Below are 20,710 nucleotides of genomic sequence, written 5' to 3'. Positions count from 1 at the left end.
CATAACATTGCCATCCGGAAGTATAACGACCAACACACAAAACTGTGTGTATCCATGAACGTTAATAGTCGGGTTAATACAGTTCAGTGAGCATTGCTCATAAACGCGGATGGCAAAAAACAATAACAAAGACCTGATTGGCGTCATCTTCGAACTATCTATAGGGATACACTCCGGTCCCTTGAACCAAATGGCTCGAAAGGATAATAGACACTTAGATAAAAACGCCCCTCGGACAGTCGTCATAATGTAAACAAAGGCAGTGATTGGTTAACATAGCAAACTACACAGGTTTTACTTTCAATGGTATATGTCTAAGTAAAATTCCCACTGTTCTACCGCTTGATAAATATAGATAGTATGCAGATGACGTCACTCAGGCCTTTGTTATTGTTTTTGCCATCCGCGTTTGTGAGTTGTTCTCACTAAACTGTGTTAACCAGACTATAAAAGTTCATGGTTACACATAGTTTGTGTGTTGTTCCGTTATACTTCCGGATGACAATGTTGTGAACTCCTTGGCCAAGCGCATTCTATCTATAACCATGTGTAAACTAAAACGTTTATAAAATGATCTAGAAAAATCGTGTGATGACTAGTCACCCATTTGGGGGTATGAAAACAATGGCAATGATAAGAATGAGATCGAGTCAATTCACGTTATCGTTTATAAACAACCAACTATGTTTGTCCGAGCACGTGTAAAGGTGAGTTTCAAATTCCATGTTTTGATTTCTCAAAAATCTACTGTTTAATAGGAATACATTCCGGTCCTTTAATTCAGATGGCTCGAAAGGATAAATGTTTACTCAACTCGACTCTTGACTCAGTTTCCCTTAAGTAAATCTATAATAGTTGATTGAAATCTGCTCCAATTCAAAGATTCTTGTTTGTTTTGTTTTCATCTTTTTTACTTCCATTCATGAATGGAATCCAGAAGGAAATAGATATTTACTGTGGTGTTCACCAAACGTATTCTGACAGTCAATTTCCGAAAACGTGGTTGGGATAAATGCGTCATACTGTTTAATTACAGGCGACACAATATCGGTGTGCTCAGGGAAAGACACAATTTTTGCCTCAGATATACACACACAAACACACACGTCACACACACACATACACACACACATACACACAGACACACACACACAAAGGAAAGGAAGGAGAATGAGGTAATTCAGCTACTTGTTATTGTTTTAAGACAGTCATTTTAATGATGCCTCCTCATTAAACTATAGATGCTGTGCGCTTGGCTAAGAAACTCACAACATTGCCATCCGGAAATGTAACGGTCCAATACACAAAACTGTGTGTAACCTTGAACGTTAAAAGTCTGGTTAATACAGTTTAGTGAGAATTAATCATAAACATGGATGGCAAAAAAAAAAACAATGACAAAGACTTAAGTTTACATCAACTTTGTTCTATCAATCAGACTTCTATAACGCTCAACGTTACATATAGTTTTGAGTGTTATATCCAGCTGCCAGAAGGTGTGAGTATTTTAGCTAAACGCATAGCAACAATCCACTCGCAAATAGACACAATATGAAACTGTGAGAAAAATGATAATTTTGTGGGTGTACGCATGTTTTTAAGAAAAGTCAATGATATGTTGATACTAATAAATATGTGAACATTTATAGATAATATAGAACATCCTGTGGTTCCATCTCGTTCGATTTTGCAATGGTTCATTTATTGACCCTTTGAACAAAGATTTTATCTTATGTTAATGCAGTACAAGTAGCCTGATAGGCGTTCTTGTATTAGCATAAGTAAATTGTTATTACCATATTATTATTATTATTATTATTATTATTATTATTATTATTATTATTATTATTATTATTATTATTATTATTATTATTATTATTATTATTATTATTATTATTATTATTATTATCATCATCATCATCATCACCATTATCATCATCATCATCATTATCATCATCATCATCATCATCATCATCATCATTATCGGTTTTATTATTATTATTATTATTATTATTATTATTATTAGTAGTAGTAGTAGTAGTAGTAGTAGTATAGTAGTATAGTAGTAGTAGTAGTAGTAGTAGTAGTAGTAGTAGTAGTAGTAGTAAAAGTATTATCTTCATGATCATGAACAGGATCATTAGTCGTCATAGTAATTGTATTGTTGTTGTTGACATATTAGTTCGAGACCTTTGCCATCACGATGTCCGTTATCAGCTCCATGCTATGCCATAATCCATCCATCCCATTCCCTGTTCTACACTCTTGTTGTGTCGATACAGCAAACAACCATAACATTACTATTGCAATACATTATAACCATTAACGATCGTTTAATATGTTTACTTTGTGCGGCTATGTGGTCAAGTGGTATGACAATCGCTTTCGGATCAGACGGTCCTGGGTCGAGCCTCGCTCGGCGCATAGTTGAGTCCTTGGAAAAGGATCTTTACTCACATTCTCTCACCGTACTCAGGTGTAAAATGAGTACATGGCCGTCAACAGCGTTGTCTCTGTCGAAAAAAATTGAAATATCGCCTAACAGGCGTCCCGTCCTACATGTTAAGTGTTGTTGTTGGCCAGATACTCTTTGTAAAGCGCTTTGAGCACATTTAGTGGGTATTGCTCTATATAAAAGCTCTATTTAAAATTTCTATTTATTTAACTGCCTAACTCTGGAAAGACAAGTATTTAAAAGTGTGGCCAGAAAACTCGTCCTCCAAATATCGTAATAAACAAACATGAATATAACAGCTTCAAAAAAGAACAAAATACTAAACATGTAACTTTTCGGGCTCAAACCCCTTCTTCAGTCAACAACTAAAAATATAAAAGACATAAACATATTACTAGATTCCAGATTGACGACAGAGATATTTTGTAGTTCCTCTCTGTAGAAAAATCTTGGAAAATGATCCTTTCAAATATCGATTTGAATGACCCTCGTATTGGCAAGAACTCTCAACCCTGGGACCTTAACAAGACCTGTGATATCAGCGGACAGCGATTAACTGGTTAATTTCTATTTCAATCACGTCAAAAGCTGGGTGGCCAAATTGATTTTAGAAACAATGCCAAACTAAATCTCACAATTTGCTGAATGATGTGAATGTGTGAGGCAAAATTTTCTTGTGGTATAACATTCGCCTTCCCGGCAACCCTTGTACGCAGAATCCCTGACTACGTCGAGAGCTGCACATACGAGATGGAAGTCGGTTTGGACGAATTCAATCCTCGTGGGGCGGGGACGTTACCTCCTCTAAGCTTGTTGAGAAGTTGCCAGGCTTTGATTCCAGTAAGAGGAGACACTGGGTGACGGCGAATCGGCTTCGGTCGAGGAGCTGCCTCACGGCCAGTGCGCTTCATCGGTGGGGTCTTTCTAACTGTCCAACATGTACCCGCTGTGGGCAAGAACCTGAGACGGCAGAGCATCTAGTCGAACGGTGTGCTGTGACGATGCTACCGGGGGGTTCGCGACGGTGCACGAGTGCGGACCGGACTTTGCTGATTGGGTCGATCGTCATAACATAGTAGTGTGAGAACCATAAGAGGCTGCTGCCTTCAGAACGAATGGTCCTGGCTTTGAGCCCCCTCTTCCCCCCCCCCCCTCCCCAAACACACACAATATTAAAACGCACTAAGCTAAGAGATTTCCGATATATTCCTACAAAAGCGTTTAGCCTTGAGCCGCTTATGATTTCTACTTAAAATAAATTATGTTATACACGAGTTGGCGGGGTTTTTCAAGGCATTGTATAAAGAAATGAAGTGAGTAGGAAAGTGCCAGACTGCAACTGTTGTGTGTGTCTGTTTTGCTCGGTATGAGTGTGTTTATCGTTTGACAAGTATATATAATTGGAAAGCGCTTTGGCATTTAGGGCTATAGACGAACACTTTATTATTGTTATTAGATATTATTATTCTTTTTAGTGTTTTATATATATATACATATATATATATATATATATATATATATATATATATATATATATATATATATAAGTATATATATATTTATATTTATATATATATATATATATATATATATATATATATATATATATATATATACATCTATATATCCAAAACCGCCGTTTCGACACTCGCTGCTTCTCTTTATTTGGTTGATCTTCCTGTGATCATTTAAGTGTTGATTTTTACTCACTTTATAATGCTCTGAATTGTTAATTAATTGAGCACTGTCAGAACAACCGGACGCCCATCAATAGTAATTATAAAATGCATACTTCTCATAAATTATTGTTGTTGTTTTTTTCATTTCACAGATTGAAACGAATTATAAATTGAAACATTCCGAACAAGGGGAAAGAAAACCACCGTCATACAACTGAAATTTGCAACAAGACAACAATCAAATTAAGAAAAACAAAACAAAAAAAAAGTGCCCAATTTTTTTTTTCTTCAAAAATTCAAAATCACCAAGTGTTCAAGAGGACGGAACGAAATAAGAAAAAGGTAATCTGAAAGAAACTGGCCAAGACCTGCGACAAGAATCCGATTATAACTTGGTCTGTGAATTACAATTATATCTAAAAGTTGACACTTATCAGATTTAAGTTGGTAGGATTCACACTGACCCCACCCACCCACCCACCCACCGTCGTCCGTTGTTCATCGTTGCTGTGGTCATCATCATCGTCGTTGAGTTTAGTGCCAGTCCACCACCCAATATCAACCCAATATCAACCCAATATCAACCCAATATCAACCCGATATCGTCTAAAAAGTCGACCATGCACGCCCAGCAGTTTCTCTCCTATTGATGTTCGTTGTCTTCCATAGTCCAAGTGGTGAGTACAGATCTAATAATGATAATAATAATAATAATAATAATAATAATAATAATAATAATAATAATAATAATAATAATAATAATAATAATAATAATAATAATAATAATAATAATAATAATAATAATAATAATAATGATAATAATAATAATAATAATAATATATAATAATAATAATAATAATAATAATAATAATAATAATAATAATAATAATAATAATAATGACAATAACAGATCTTTATTGTCCTTTAAAAAGTGGCAATTTGTCAATTGGTTACACATTTATAACAATACAATATATTGACTTTGTATCTAGACTTTTTATTTGATATAATGTGACACAGTACGTCAACCTGATATTATGTCGGAAATGACAATAGAAAATATAATAAACAAAAACAGAAAACGTGGACGTTTCGGGTTTCCCCGTTATCAACAAACGATGATGAATGAAACATCACATCAATGGCGTTGTATAGGTTGTTCCAACATTGTTTTGTTTATTCTTTTTAAAGAATTGAGCTTTTATACAGCGCAATATCCACTAAACGTGCTCAAAGCGCTTTACAAGGGGTCCCTGGTCAACAGCAACATTTAACATTTATGACATGACTGACACCTGTTAGGCGGCATTCAGATCCGAAGCGAGTGTCATATCACAAGACCACAAAGTCGCACAATTCAATGTTTATTCACCTTAACAACGCCATTCTCACATCTCCCATTCGTCTGTAGCAATTCACTCCTCGTGTTTTGTTGATAAAGGGGAAATGCGAAAAATCCAAACTGTATGCTTTCGTTCATTAAATTGAAGTTTCTATTCAATGCTAATTTTTTTTTCTCCGAGCTTCAAGCAGAATCATTTTCCTTTTTGTCAGAAATGACGTGAACGTATATACAGGGTCTGAAAATCCAATACTGTTATGGGCTCATTGTTGTGCAAGAAATGCTCTAAAAACCAACTCGGACTATTATCATCCACTACAACAATATCAAAACAGGCCCATAATAGCATTGGGTTATCAGACCTGGAAATATGTGCCCACACGTCGGAACTAACCAGATGAGGGTGAAAAGAGTTTACAATTAAAGTGATAAGAATTACAGAAAATATTATTTAAATTGACCTTTTATCTTGAGCAATATCCACTCAATGGCCATCAGCAACATTTAACTTTTAGAACGGCACATGACGCCTGTTAGGCGATATTACAATTTGTTTCGGACACAGATACAATGCTGTTAACGACCGGGTATCCATTTTACACCTAAGTACGGTGAGAGAATATGAGTAAAGAGCCATCTTCAAGGACTCAACTATGCGCCGAGCTAGGCTCGAACACAGGACCTTCCGATGCGAAAGCGAGTGTCATACTACTAGGCCACATAGAAAATATGTTACTTGACGTAGGAGAAACAAAACGTTCTCCCGTCATGAAGACACCGATATTAACTCTAATGTTGTAACTTACTTCCGGCCCATTATGCCTGTTCTGTCGTACTCTGGAAAAAAACTCATATTTAAACATTTGGCCAGAAAACTCGTCCTTCAAATATCGATCGATTGAAATGACTCTCTTCTTGGCAAAAATCTCTCGAAGCCCCGGGTTGGAGAGATTTTTGCCAAGATGAGAGTCATTTAAATCGATCGATATTTGAAGGACGAGTTTTCTGGCCAATTTTTTTTAAAATATGTGTTTTTCCAGAGTACGACAGTGTTGGCATGTAGGGAAACAACAAAGGATCTCCATCTTCCTCTGTCCGTGGGCATCATCTTCAACGAACTCCATGGGCTTGATTTAACATTGTTGTAATGGGCAATTATACTATGCGTCGGTTTGGGAGTATTTTCATTATAACAATGAGCCCATAACAATTTGGGTTATCAGACCTGCAAATAAGTACACGTCGGTTAAATCCATTTCAAATATCAATAATGGTGATGGGGACAGCTGTGGGGGTGGTTTTAGACGAGTCTCTTCTTCTTCTTCTTCTTCTTCTCTTTCTTCTTCTTTTCCTTCTTCTTCTTCTTCTTCTTCTTTTCTTCTTCTTCTTCTTCTTTCTTCTTCTTCTTCTTCTTCTTCTTCTTCTTCTTCTTCTTCTTCTTCTTCTTCTTCTTCTTCTTCTTTTCTTCTTCTTCTTCTTCTTCTTCTTCTTCTTCTTTTTCTTCTTCTTCTTCTTCTTCTTCTTCTTCTTCTTCTTCTTCTTCTTCTTCTTCTTCTTCTTCTTCTTCTTCTTCTTCTTCTTCTTCTTCTTCTTTCTTCTTCTTCTTCTTTTCTTTCTTGGGCTCTTCTCCTTCTTCTTCTTCTTCTTCTTCTTCTTCTTCTTCTTCTTCTTCTTCTTCTTCTTCTTCTTCTTCTTCTTCTTCTTCTTCTCCTCCTCCTCCTCCTCCTCCTACTACTACTACTACTACTACTACTACTACTACTACTACTACTACTACTACTACTACTACTACCACTTCTCCTTCTTCTTCTTCTACTTCTCCTTCTCCTCCTCATCCTCCTCCACCTCCTCCTCTCCTCCTCCTCCTCCTCCTCCTCCTCCTCCTCTTCCCGAGGTAAAAAAAATCAAGACTACTAAATCACACAATTCTGTTTCTAGTTCTTCCTTTGTTATGCACTTAAGTTACAACCGGAACTAGAACAACAAAACCTTCGAAATTTCCTGCAAGGTGGTTTTCTGCCCTGTTATCCTCAATTTCCTGACAGTTGGGGAGAAAAAAAAACAAACAGAATCCAGACAAAAATGATATTGTTGTTCCATTGTACCAAGAACTACAAGACAAAAGGAAATAATTTAATAAAAGAAATATCGAGCACGCAAGAAAATGTGTGGAAATGGAAGAAGATTTTCAATTACAAACATACATACACACAGCCACGCACATGCAGTCTTAAAGATTCACAAATACACACAAAAAAGCGGACAAGATAGTGGATTGGATATAAACATATATATATAAACACAAAACACACACACACACACACACACATATATATGTATATATATATATATATATATATATATATATATATATATATATATATATATACATATATATATATATATATGAGTGTTGGTGGGTACTTGTATTTACAAGAGTGCTGGATAATATTAATTAGAGCATTTAAAATAAAATATATACGAACACTCACATTGTATTATGTCAAGACGGTCGTTTCAATGTCGGTAACCGAGGGCATGCTGGGTCCTGGGTTCGATCCTCGCTCGGCGATAATTGAGTCCTTGGAAAAGGCTCTTTACTCACTTTCTATCACCGTAGTCAGGTGTACAATGAGTACCTGACCGTCAACAGCGTTGTTTCTGTCTGAAAAAAAAATGGAATATCGCCAAACAGGGGTCATGTCTCGTTCGATATATTACGTGTTGCTGTTGGCCAGGTATTCATTTTACACCTGAGTTTACGGTGAGAGAATTAATGAATGAGTAAAGAGCTTTTTCCAAGGACTCAACTATGCGCCAAGCGAGGTCTGAGCCCAGGACCTTCCGATCCGAAAAAGACCACAAGACCACATTGCCTGAAATTTCCCGGTGCTTTGGCGATTAAAAGACGATTTTCTCATAGGGATAAATAAAGGGAATTTATACAAGACACAACTGCCATAAAATACTTTCATTTTCAAAACACAACAAAGACAATGGCGGAGTTACAATTGCAGCCAAGCGGAAGTCTGTGTCGCAAAGCAGTTATTTATTTGACATCTCTGATTTCCTTCGTTGATAGCGACTATTTTATACTTTCGGACTTGGAAAAAACACATTTTGTAAAATAACAATTGGCCAGGGAACTCAGCCTTCAAATATCGATCCATCAAAATGAACCTCACATTTTTCAAACACTATCAAACCTAGGACTTCCCTGACGAGTTCCTAGAGAGTTTTTGAGAAGATAAGGGTCATTTAAATCGATCGATGTTCAAGAGTTTTGTGGCTAAAATTTTTTAAATCTGCTATTTCGGAGTTGGGCAGTATTTTAACTCACTCAATCCTAGAGATTTTTGTTGCTTTTCAAAATTGGAGGGAAAATGTATTAAAAATGAGCAGATCTTCAACTACCTTTAACATGTAAAATTAAGAATATTAGGTTTGATATTACGCCTATAATTTGTCTCCGAAAATGTAATAAATAGGCATGGGGTTACCCTGGGTATATTACGGATGTAGTCGGTGTTCGGGTTGAGTAAGTTAATCTTTGTAGGTTTAACAGCATACTCAAAGATTTCTCTTAAGACGAGGCTATACATAAAGTTATTATTGATATTTTGCATTTAATTATTTTACTCACATTATTTATTTGCCCGTCGGGTTAAAAAAATGCCGACACATAAACTATGTGTTATTTTTAGCGTTTATTGAGGCTATGCGTTTTGGTATAATACTCACAACAAGAGCTACGTGACGTCATCTTCATTTATTCTACTTTTAGTAAACATCCAGCTATGTTTGTCCGAGCAGGTTCGAGGGTGTGTCACACACCCTGTGATATCGTTTGATTGGTTTAATTTGATTTTGTGTGGCTATGTGGTCTTGTGGTATGATACTCGCTTTCGGATCGGAAGGTCTAGGGTTCGAGCCTCGTTCTACGCATAGTTGAGTCCTGGACAAGGCTTTTTACTCACATTCTCTCACCGTACTCAAGTGTAAAATGAGTACCTGGCCGTCAACAGCGTTGTCTCTGTGGAAAAAAAATAATTGTAATATCGTCTTATTCTATATATTACGTGTTGCTATTGGTCAGGGACTCTTTGTAAAGCGCTTTGAGCACGTTTAATGGATTTTGCTCTATATAAAAGATCAATTTTTAAAAAATCTATTGGTCAATGGAAAGCACAAGTCATGACGTCACACCTTCCACTCGTTCGATTCAAAACTCATTGGAAGTGTGCAACCAGTCCTCAGGAGGACTAACAGGTTACATATTCAGAAAAGTGAGTGGAGCAGGCACTTATGTTGATAATAACAAGAAATGAAGTGAGTAGGAACATACCAGAATACAATAGAGAATAACAATTTCACGGCGGCGATGGTGGCTCGACAACTCCACCTGGCCGGGGAGATCGTGACTTTACCGTATGAACTATCCACGATGGTCAACGTACCAGTAAGGTCCCGGGTTCGAGCCCCACCGCCGCCGCGAAGTTTTTTTTTCCCTGTTGTCATCTGGCACTTTCCTACTCACTTCATTTTTTGTTATAGATAGTTCGAAGATGACGCCACTCATGTCTTTGTTATTGTTTTTTGCCATCCGCGTTTATGAGTAATGCTCACTGAACTGTATTAACCTTGCTATAAACGGTCATGGATACACACAGTTTTGTGTGTTGGTCCCTTATACTTCGGATGGCAATGTTATGAGCTTCTTAACCAAGCGCATACTATCTATAGGTTCCATATTGAATCATAAGGTGGCATAATTATTTTAGTATTGGGAAATTCCTATGATTACGGGCATAAAAGAGCGAGGATGTATGATCAGGATTGACGACCAGCATTAATTTAGGCTAGAAAACAAGATGCCATCACTCTGAAATCAGAAAATCAGTTATACTATGTAAAGGTATCCAGTCCTCCGCATAACTGGGTTTACTTTTTAAATGAGACTAAAACCAGTATTTTGGCGTCACACTGCTGTCGTTCCCTCTTGATCTGGCGGACATATCTTTGTATTTTACTTAAATGCATACCATTATCTATTGATGCTATCCTTTTAGGCGAAATACTCACAACATCCGCCAGCCAAATCAAACACAATAGCACACAACCCTGTATGTGACCTTTAACGTTTTTATAGATAGAACGAAGTTAACGTTACTCCGGTCTTTGTTATTGATTTTTGCCATCCACGTTTATGATTAATTCCCACTAAACTGTATTATCCAGACTATAAAAGTTCATGGATACACAGAGTTTTGTGTGTTGGTTCGTTATAATTCCGGATGGCTTCTTAGCCAAGCGCATACTATCTATAATCTGATATAATTAAGTGTGAACTAAATCATTAACTGGCTACCTAAAAATTATAAAAAGGAGCTGAATGACGTCAACTTCGTTCCTTCTATAAACGACTAACTGGCGAGGCGTTTCAGAAAATAGAACTGAAAGTGCAAACTGATATCTACACCTCTGAGCACTGCTCACACATTCTCATTACCCCCAACCCCACCCCGCGCTCCCTCACTCACCTCCTCACCCTGCGTAATCCTGCCGTTTCATCGTCTCATTCACATCCCACGCATTCGTAACACACAATACTATTATTTTGTAGGCAGGACGTGCATTTTGTAACATCCGGTTGAAAGATTGATTGAGTTCTGGCTGATGCACCGAATCATTAAAATGATTTGGATTGTTTTAATTGGTTCTCGCTGGGGTGTTTGTGTCATCCCTTGTACAGGATGTGACTTCACAATGTCATAGCCATGTTCTCGTTGTTGGCACGTCCTCAATGCTTTCTCTCACCCCAATCTATCTATCTATCTATCTATCTATCTATCTATCTATCTATACATCTATCTATCTATCTATACATCTATCTATCTATCTATCTATCTATCTATCTATCTATCTATCTATACATCTATCTATCTATCTATCTATCTATTTATCTATCTATCTATCTATCTATCTATCTATCTATCTATCTATACATCTATCTATACATCTATCTATCTATCTTTCTATCAATCAATCTATCTATCTATCTATCAATCAATCTATCTATCTATATATATATCTATCGATCTATCTATCTATCTCTCTATCAATCTATACATCTCTCTATATCTCTCTATCTATTTATCTATACATCTATCTATCCATCTATCTATCTATCTATCTATCTATCTATCTATCTATCTATCTATCTATCTATCTATCTATCTATCAAACAATCTATCTTTCTATCTATCTATCTATCTATCTATCTATCTATCAATATATCTTCCATTCGTCCATCCATCCAATCATCCATCTATCTATCTACCTATCTATCTATCTATATATCTATCTTTCAATCAGTCTATCGCGAAGTCCCATATTTGAGAGTATTTGCTAAGATGAGTATTGTTTAACTCACTCAACCCTAACGCCGACTATATCCGTAGCATGCCCGAGGTTACTTTTACCCCATGCCTATTTATTACATTTTTCTGAGACAAAGTCTTGACGTCGTATCAAAGCTAATGTTTTTAATGTTTACATGCTCTTGGCAGTTGAATAAAATTATCTATGATGTACAAGCTCATTTTAGTAAATTTGTTCCAATATTGAAAAGTGGCAAAAATCACTAGGATTGAGTGAGTTAAACCAATCGATATTTGAAGAATGAGTTTTCTGGGCATACGAGTTTTTTTTTTCCATAGTGCGGCAGTTAACGGGCTAAAGATCTCGAGTCTACATCGAATTCTGAAGCATCTCAGTTCCTTTTTTATGGTCAACCCATTAAGTGGTAAACGGTTAAAGTGGAATTTGAATATATAGAAAACACCATCGATCTTCCCGCCTCAATTAAAAGAAAATTCAATGTTTGGGGTTTTTCTCTTTACTTTGTTATTCACTGTGTGTTTCTTGAGCATCTCTTTATTTATAGCAAACGTTATGAAGATCTTTTTTAATTACCCACATAAATATATTGAAGATGTTTTGTAGATCGGTCCATTAGTGACATAGAATTTTGATGACCGTTTATTTATTATGCTCTGTGGTTGTATCAATATGTGACCGACTCACCCTCTCAAAATGGTATTATCTACTTCGATATTAACATGGTTTGGAAACTCAATGTATTGATGCTATGCGTTTTATAAAAAACATCCCTAAAAAGCTAGAGAATTTATATAGCGCAATATCCACTAAACGTGCTCAAAACGCTTTACAATGGGTCACCGGACAACAGCAACACTTAACATGTAGGACGGGATATGACGCCTGTTAGGCGATATTACAATTTTTTTCGGAAAGACAAAACGCTGTTAACGGCCAGGCACGCATTTTACACCTGAGTACGCTGAGAGAAAGTGAGTAAAGAGTCTTTTCCAGGGACTCAACTATGTTGAGCGAGGCTCGAACCCAGGACCTTCCGATCCGAAATCGAGTGTCATACCACAAGACCACATAGCGCAAAATTGGTAAAAATCTACTGATTAATTGTGTGAGTTGGTGCGATTGTTCTGACATTTTACTACAACGCGAACTATCAATATAATTTAGCGACTTGAGAGAACCTCTTTCAGCTAATTGGTGTCCCAATAAGGAACAAAAGTATGGTGTCAAGAAACTCATTAGCATTATAAAATCACTCTTTTGAAGGACTGAATGACATCTTACCTTCCCAGTCTAAGCTGGTCCTCAAAATGAAAATCATCCATCCTCGCTCTTTTACGTCCTGCAATCCTAAGAAGCCACATTCTGCTACTAAAATAGTTATGCCACCTTATGATTCAATATGTAACCAATCATTATTGGTATAGATAGTTCGAAGATGACGTCACTCAGGTCTTTGTTATTGTTTTTTTTGCTATCCACGTTTATGAGTAATGCTCACTGAACTGTATTAATCTGACTATAACGTTTATGGATACACACAGTTTTGTGTCTTGGTCCGTTATACTTCCGGATGGCAATGTTATGAGCTTCTTAGCCAAGCGCATACTATCTATACCGAAGGATCGGTCACATACACACTTCCAATGATTTTGGAACCGGAAGAGTTGGAAGTATGACGTTACGACTTTTCTGCCCAATTGAAATTTGAATTAATTTTTGATATACTAGGCTGAATGCAGGTTTTCTTCACACTAGCATTACCAACATTTTGGAAAAGAGAACGGCTCCATCGAGATTCGAAACCGGTCCATTGGCTTGGGTTAAATGGTCTACTTACTGAATCAAAGTGAGCGAGGTCCCAGGTTTGAGATTTTGAAGAACACGTTTTCCGGCCGAATTTTTAAATAAGTGTTTTCTCCAGAATTAACTGATTAAATCGATTCTGTTACAACACAATCAGTAAAACTTGTAGCATTTTAATCAACATGGCTTATTGAATTCGTATAGGGCTTAGGGAAGGTTAACGATTGGTTTCCGTTCTCTCGTCACGGAGAGTTAAATTAAATAGCGGTAATCACAGTGTTCCCTCCTCCTTGCGTAGGTCAAAATGTACGGCAATCAATTCGCCAAGATAGAGGACATTGACGTCACGAGATACGACCACATTGTCAATATTTTGCATTGATTAATTTTCTTTTTGTAAACATGTTATTTGAAATTTGGCATTTTCAGCTAAATCACTGTTAGTTATTACCGTCACGTCTACAACTAAACCACCACCACCACCACCACCACCACTACTACTACTAATACAACTGGTACGACAACAACTACTCTTACTACTACTACTACTACTTTTACTACTGCTACTACTACTACTACTACTACTACTACTACTACTACTACTACTACTACTACTACTACTACTACTACTACTACTAACTACTATTTACTACTGCCACCACTACTACTACTACAACTAGTACAACAACAACTACTACTACGACTATCACTACTACTACTATTTATAGTGAATATATCGTTTGTCTATTCCATCTACAATGTATGTCAGTAATAGCGTGGTCCACTTTCAAATATAAGACTGTGTCCCATTCTTGACTGGACTGTTTGGCCTCTTGCCAGATTATTTTTCTGCCTACGTCTTTTTTCCGATTATTGTAGCTGTCTTTTTATATTGATGATATCTTGTGATATTTGTTGATTGCATTCTACCCATTTTACTAAAATGGATGGACACAGTCTATTACAGTCGACGCCGATGGAGGCATACACGCCTGGCTCAGTCACGTAAACTTGCTTTATTTAAGCCATCGGGGAATCCGGTATTTCGTCGGGGTCAACCGAAGGGCAAAAAGTAAATTCAAATTAATAAGTTCCAGAACAATTTAATTTTAGAGTTTTATTCTTTAAAAACCGACATTAAGTTCCCCCCCCCCCCACACACACACACACCAATAGAAACACACAAAACAAAACTTAGCCCAGGTTACTATTCATGGTTGTAAACTAATTTTTAGCACCTAAACTATCCCGACATAATACAGACTCGAGGCCACGAGCCATATATTGTTGTTGTATGGTTTATATTTGAATATTTACAGTGACTTCAGACTAAAGAATGCCAAAGTATCTGAAGTGGCTGTTGTTGTAAAATGTATCAATTCCAAAGTGACAACTACAAATTATGCAATGTAACGTGATTATCAAAGCAACAAACGCCATTTGTGGACTAGGATGAATAATAATAATAATAATAATAATAATAATATAATAATAATAATAATAATAATAATAATAATAATAATAATAATAATAATAATGATAATAAATAATAATAAAATAATAATAATAATAATAATAATAATAATAATAATAATAATAATAATAATAATAATAATAATAATAATAATAATAATAATAATAATAATAATAATAATAATAATAATAATGGCTGCCCAGTCTCTATGGACGCTTGCCGTGAAATGTGCGTCACCTCGAGTTTGTCAGTCTGTTTCTATTATCCAGTTGTAATCTGCCTCCATACATCTCTGTGTTCTCAGCTTCCATCGGCTCGTCTCTACGGAAATACTATCTATTCTATTCATTCTTTCTTCGAAAACACCATTTGTTCGAAAGAACATGCCATCAGATTATGCTCTAACACAAATTACCTCACTAACAAGTCGAATGAACGCACACAAATTCACCTTTAGATTTATATTATGTACAATGGACTAGACTCCAATCACGGAAGTCCGCCATTTAAGGATGAATAGCCTACTTTTTTTTTTCAATGTGTATCAAAAGTTAATTGCTATTTTAAAGGCGTTTATTAGTAATACAGTGTGTGTGTGTGTGTGTGTGTGTGTGTGTGTGTGTGTTTTATTATTGACACATTTCAGGTTTGAATAACTCCAAATCTATGTAAGATTTCATCAAACGATTTTTTTTTGCCATGGGTGCAGAATTTATATAAGTTCTAATTGATAAAAGTTTTAACAATGTGCGCCATTTGGTAGCTGTTATGATGTCATGAGAAGAAAGGGGTAATTTTGAAATAAATCTCGTAATTTACTGTGACTGTGTTTTAAATCAGTGATACATTTTAGGTTTGAATAACTCAAGAACAGCCTCAACGTCATCAATTGTTTTTTTCATCGTATTAATCCATGTTTATTAAAGATTTTTCTGATATCTTACTTGTGATCGCGTATTTGCACAATCGTCCACTACCATTTTAAATGACAAGCTGAAAGCGTCTCTCCAGTTAGTCCCATTTTTTTGCAGCATGAGCAATGTGACAAGAGAGAACGGCTTCTCTTATATTCTCTTCAGCAGGTGCCTCATGTCTCTCACGGGGGCTCTAAACTCTCCGCTCTTCGCTTATCGCCATAAAAAAAAAAGTCGAGTTCGGTTAGATCAGGTGATCTTGGAGGCCTGGAAATTGGACCATCTCGGCCGATCCGTCGGTTTGGGAACTGTTCATTTAAAAATTCCCTCACATTTAAAGCTCAAGTAATGACGTCATACAGAAAATGATTTTACAGTGCCAGACAACGATCCAAGTTGTTATCCTTAGATTGACATGTTAAATGAAATAAACTGTCGAGAATCAGGTCGGACAAGCCAAAATATATTTTAATTTATGTCAAATTTACCCTTTTCTACTGATGGCGTCATAGCCCAGCTGCCAATGGACAGTTTAAAAAATTATATCAATCAAAACTTGTATAGATTTTGTACATATGGCCAAAAACGTTTGATGAAATCTTGCATTGATCTCGAGTTATTCAAACTTAAAATGTGTCAATAATTTTTAAAAATACAACCAAAAAAAAAAACAAACCCTATAATATATAATTTTAGCTTCTGGGCAGATTTTATGAAAGATTTCTGTGAGATAAGTGAGAGCTTTTTATCTAAAAATTTATATTTTGCCAATTTGTTCTGAGCATCCGTTTGTCTCGTACGACAATGGAGTTTTGCTCCTGGTAGAGTCAGTCAGATGTATTTTGCAGTTGCTGCATGTTAATTCCGCGCCAGCCTCTCCTGGTACTGCAGTGCAACCGATGCTGCTCTCTGTTTTCTGCGTGGTTCTATTTTCCTCCCACTGATCCTGTCTTCTTCTGTCGTGCACCTCTATACTGCTCTTCACTGTGAGCATCCAGACGTCTCGGTCAGCAAGCCATGGATTCAAGGTCGGCGGGGCGGATGTTGCCAGGTTTCGTGCCTCTCTTGTAGACATCCTTTACAATTACACCATAATATATTAAAAATAAAACTGGAGGATTTTTATTTTTTAATCAGGAAAATAACAGGATCATTTACGATAACAACAGAAAACAAACAAACAAACAAACAAACAAACAAACAAACAAACAAACAAAAGCAACGACAATAAAATGTATAAGATTAAATTTAAGCCCGATGTCAGATCCGTAATATGATTTCACTTTAATGCAAATAAGTGACGTATTGAAAAGATTTGATTGGGGGGGGGGGGGGGGGGGGGGGGGGGGGGGGGGGGGGAGTCTTCTATCGAAACATCACAGTGATAATAATTTAGCGTGGGCTGAGAAAAAATCGTTGGTCTGATGCATCTGCGTGTGTGTAAGGAAAACCTCTATTGAAATCCAATCATGCCGTTGTTAGATTCAGTAATAAATAAAACCCATAGCTTTTTATATAAGGCTGTGCTCAAAGCACATTACAAGAAGTCCCAAACTCTCAGAAACACAAAACAAGATATACACCTGCAAAATACTTATTTACTTTAACTGAAAAAAAATCTGTTTCTAGCCAGGTACTCATTATACACCTGAGTACTATGAGAAATGTGATTGAAGAACTTTCCCAAGGACTCAACTCTTACCGTCCCCAGTGGGACAAGAACCACCATATAAAAGTCATAAACCAAGAGTCATACCAGTAGACCACAAAACCTCATCAATAGATTATACTCGTACATATTTATGATTACAATTAATAGGGAACAAAGGTATGATGTCAAAAAAAAACTGGTTCCAATCTTATTGAAGGTGTAAAACCAAACTCTTCCGGAGGACTGAATATGTACCTTTTATAATTGATCTTCTGGTTTCAGAGGGATGTCATCGTATTTTCTTGTCTCAATATATGCTGGTCGTCAATTAAAATCACGCATCCTTGCTCCTTTATGTCCCGTAGTCATCAGAATTTGCCTATACATCCTGCTACTAAATTAGTTATGCCGCTTTATGATTCAATATGTAAACTATCCATTATTAGTCCTACTAAGGACTGGCTACATACATACTTCCAAGAAGTTTGGAACCGGAAGAATGGAAGGTGTGACGTCACAACTTCTCTGCCCTATTACAAAACATGTTTGAGTTTGTGTGTGTGTGTGTGTGTGTGTGTGTGTGTATAGGAGAGAGAGAGAGAGCGAGAGAGAGAGAGAGAGAGAGGAGGAGAGAGCGAGAGAGAGAGAGAGAGAGAGAGAGAGAGAGACAGACAGACAGACAGATTGTGTGTATTTATGTGGTTTGTATTCCAAAAAATGCGTCAGTATTAATATCGGATATATATTTATGAGTGTTGACATTAGTGTGTTAACCATGTGTCAGTTTTGATAGGATCTGTTAATTAAAATCAGATATCTTTGGACAGCGAATTCAATTGGATACGACGTGAGATGCGGTGACCCGGAAATGAAATAAAAACAATCAGAAGACGACCTGTCAATTGAAGCTGTAGAACAGAGACAGGTTGTCGGATGAGAAAGCAGATTCTATTTAATCCTTGATTCATTTTTTTATTCATTTATTTAAAATATTGATAAAGAGAGCGATTTATTCCATGCAAATCTCTGAGCCGAATCAACTGGTTCAGTACACTTTCTAACCGCAAGTCTCAAATGTTTGACACGGCGCGTCAATCCCATAGTGTCTCGGGATGCTGAGAAGTGAATAAAAACTTACAAATTATTACAAAAAAATACGAAAGTTTGGGCTTGGGCACTTATGAAATTACATGAAACGAGTACGATCACCCAAAATGTCATAATATTCATTTTTACTATGGATTTATATTTTTTTACCTCAACATCATTCAGACAATTGTCTTTTATATAGCGCAATATCCACTAAATGTGCTCAAAGCGCTTTACGAGGGATCCCAGACCAACAGCAACACATAACATGTAGAATGAGACATGACGCCTGTCAGGTGATATTACAATTTTTTCCGGACAGAGACAACGCTGTTAACGGCCATGTACTCATTTTACACATGAGTACGGTGAGAGAGTCCTTTTCTAAGGACTCAACAATGCGCCGAGAGAGGCTCGAATTCAGGACCTTCCTATCCGAAAGCGAATGTCATACCACTTGACCACATACTAAAAAGAAGAATAAAGAAAAATAAAGCCACAAGCCAAAGCAGGGGTCGAACATGGGTCTTCCGAATATTCATTGAATGGTTAGTCAACTCGGCGACCTCTGACCTCAGTTGGTTCTTTTTCCGGGGTTTTTTTTTTTTTTTTGGTTATGATTGATGGATGACAGGTTTATTTCAATTCCTTCCAATCGCTTTTGACTTGCTCCTGACTGAGGGTTGAATAGGATCCGCAATGGCCCATAGGTTGTAGGGTACAAATCCTGGGGAGCACTCTGTCTAATTGATGACCTGTGGTTCCTCTGCTTTATTGGGGCAGGCAGGACTTTTACTGTGGAAGAAAACTACCCAGTTTGACAACACGAATCAATAACTGGTAATGGAGCGTAGAGCCTTCGATGTATAAGTGACAACAGATTGGGAGGGGCCAAGTGTGTGTGGGTATGTGTGTGTGTGTGTGGGTATGTGTGTGGGGGGGGTTTGTGTGTGTGCTTGTGTGTGTGAGTGTGTGTGCGAATGGGAGTGAGAGGGCCATGATTATGATGATGATGATGATGGAGGAGGATGATGATGATGATGATGATGATGATGATGATGATGATGATGATGATGATGATGATGATGATGATGATAATGATGATGATGATAAATAATAAGCAGTTTAAAAAAAAAAGTAGTCCTTCAGATCCATTGGGCCATAGAGCCGGACTTTATATCGGTTTCTTTATCGTGAAAAAGGACAATAGCAACTGCTTGCTATCCTTTGGATAAGACGCTAGTCTATCGCAAAGTACTTTTCCGCCAAATCTAAAAGACTCAGCTACCCATTCACTGCTGGGTGGACAACGCACGGGGTCAAAAAAATCTCAACTGTACCCGGGATCGATCATAGACCCTTGCGTGTGAAGCGAAAGCTGTACGGCACTTAATTGGTTAAAAACCAACAAAAAAATATCCTTTAAAAACGATCTAAGCATCATGTTGTCATCACGAGAGCAATAATAACAGTTAAACTGCTGGGAGAGTGACAAAACGCCCTTTTCAATTTGACATTTTTCATTTATTTATTTATTTATATATTTATTGAGACCATTATAATTTAAATAGATTTTGTTTTTCAAAAAATTCATTTGATCATTTATATAGAGAATTTCCACGCATCCTTCATACTCAATGCTCTTCGTCCTATTTCATTTATTCCCTCATCAGGCTATCATCATATAGAATCATATTTCTATTTTATACATTCTATTAGGCATTCTTATTTTTCTACTAACAATCTTACAATATAGGTCACTATTTATAGCGAGGTATTCATTCACACTGGAATCGAATGGAGTAATAAAATAAAAAATTCCTTTTATTCTTCCCATAGGGGAAATTTGTCTCTTGGGTCTATTCCAAGGAAAGCCTGGAATAACCCAGGCGTCAGCCGCA

At 36.6% G+C, this 20,710-nt stretch overlaps 1 protein-coding gene across 2 annotated transcripts in view; it reads left to right on the top strand.

Annotated features, from left to right (window-relative positions):
* The window catches only part of LOC144978645 (myomodulin neuropeptides 1-like), a 132,247-nt gene that overhangs the window by 20,064 nt on the left and 91,473 nt on the right, over nucleotides 1–20,710 (top strand). The window contains exon 2 of one of the 2 annotated variants that reach the window (XM_078924959.1): nucleotides 4,287–4,811. The exons of the other annotated variant lie outside the window; for it this stretch is intronic. Within the exon in view, the coding sequence (XP_078781085.1) occupies nucleotides 4,784–4,811 (28 nt within the window). The 5' untranslated portion in view covers nucleotides 4,287–4,783. The remainder of the gene's footprint in view (nucleotides 1–4,286; nucleotides 4,812–20,710) is intronic. 2 annotated transcript variants of the gene reach the window in all.

The sequence above is a fragment of the Berghia stephanieae genome, chromosome 8 (assembly GCF_034508935.2).
Source record: "Berghia stephanieae isolate SIO BIC M18660-M18661 chromosome 8, UCSD_Bste_1.3, whole genome shotgun sequence".
Taxonomy (NCBI): Eukaryota; Metazoa; Mollusca; class Gastropoda; order Nudibranchia; family Aeolidiidae; genus Berghia; species Berghia stephanieae.
This window is presented reverse-complemented; position numbering and strand designations above follow the sequence as displayed.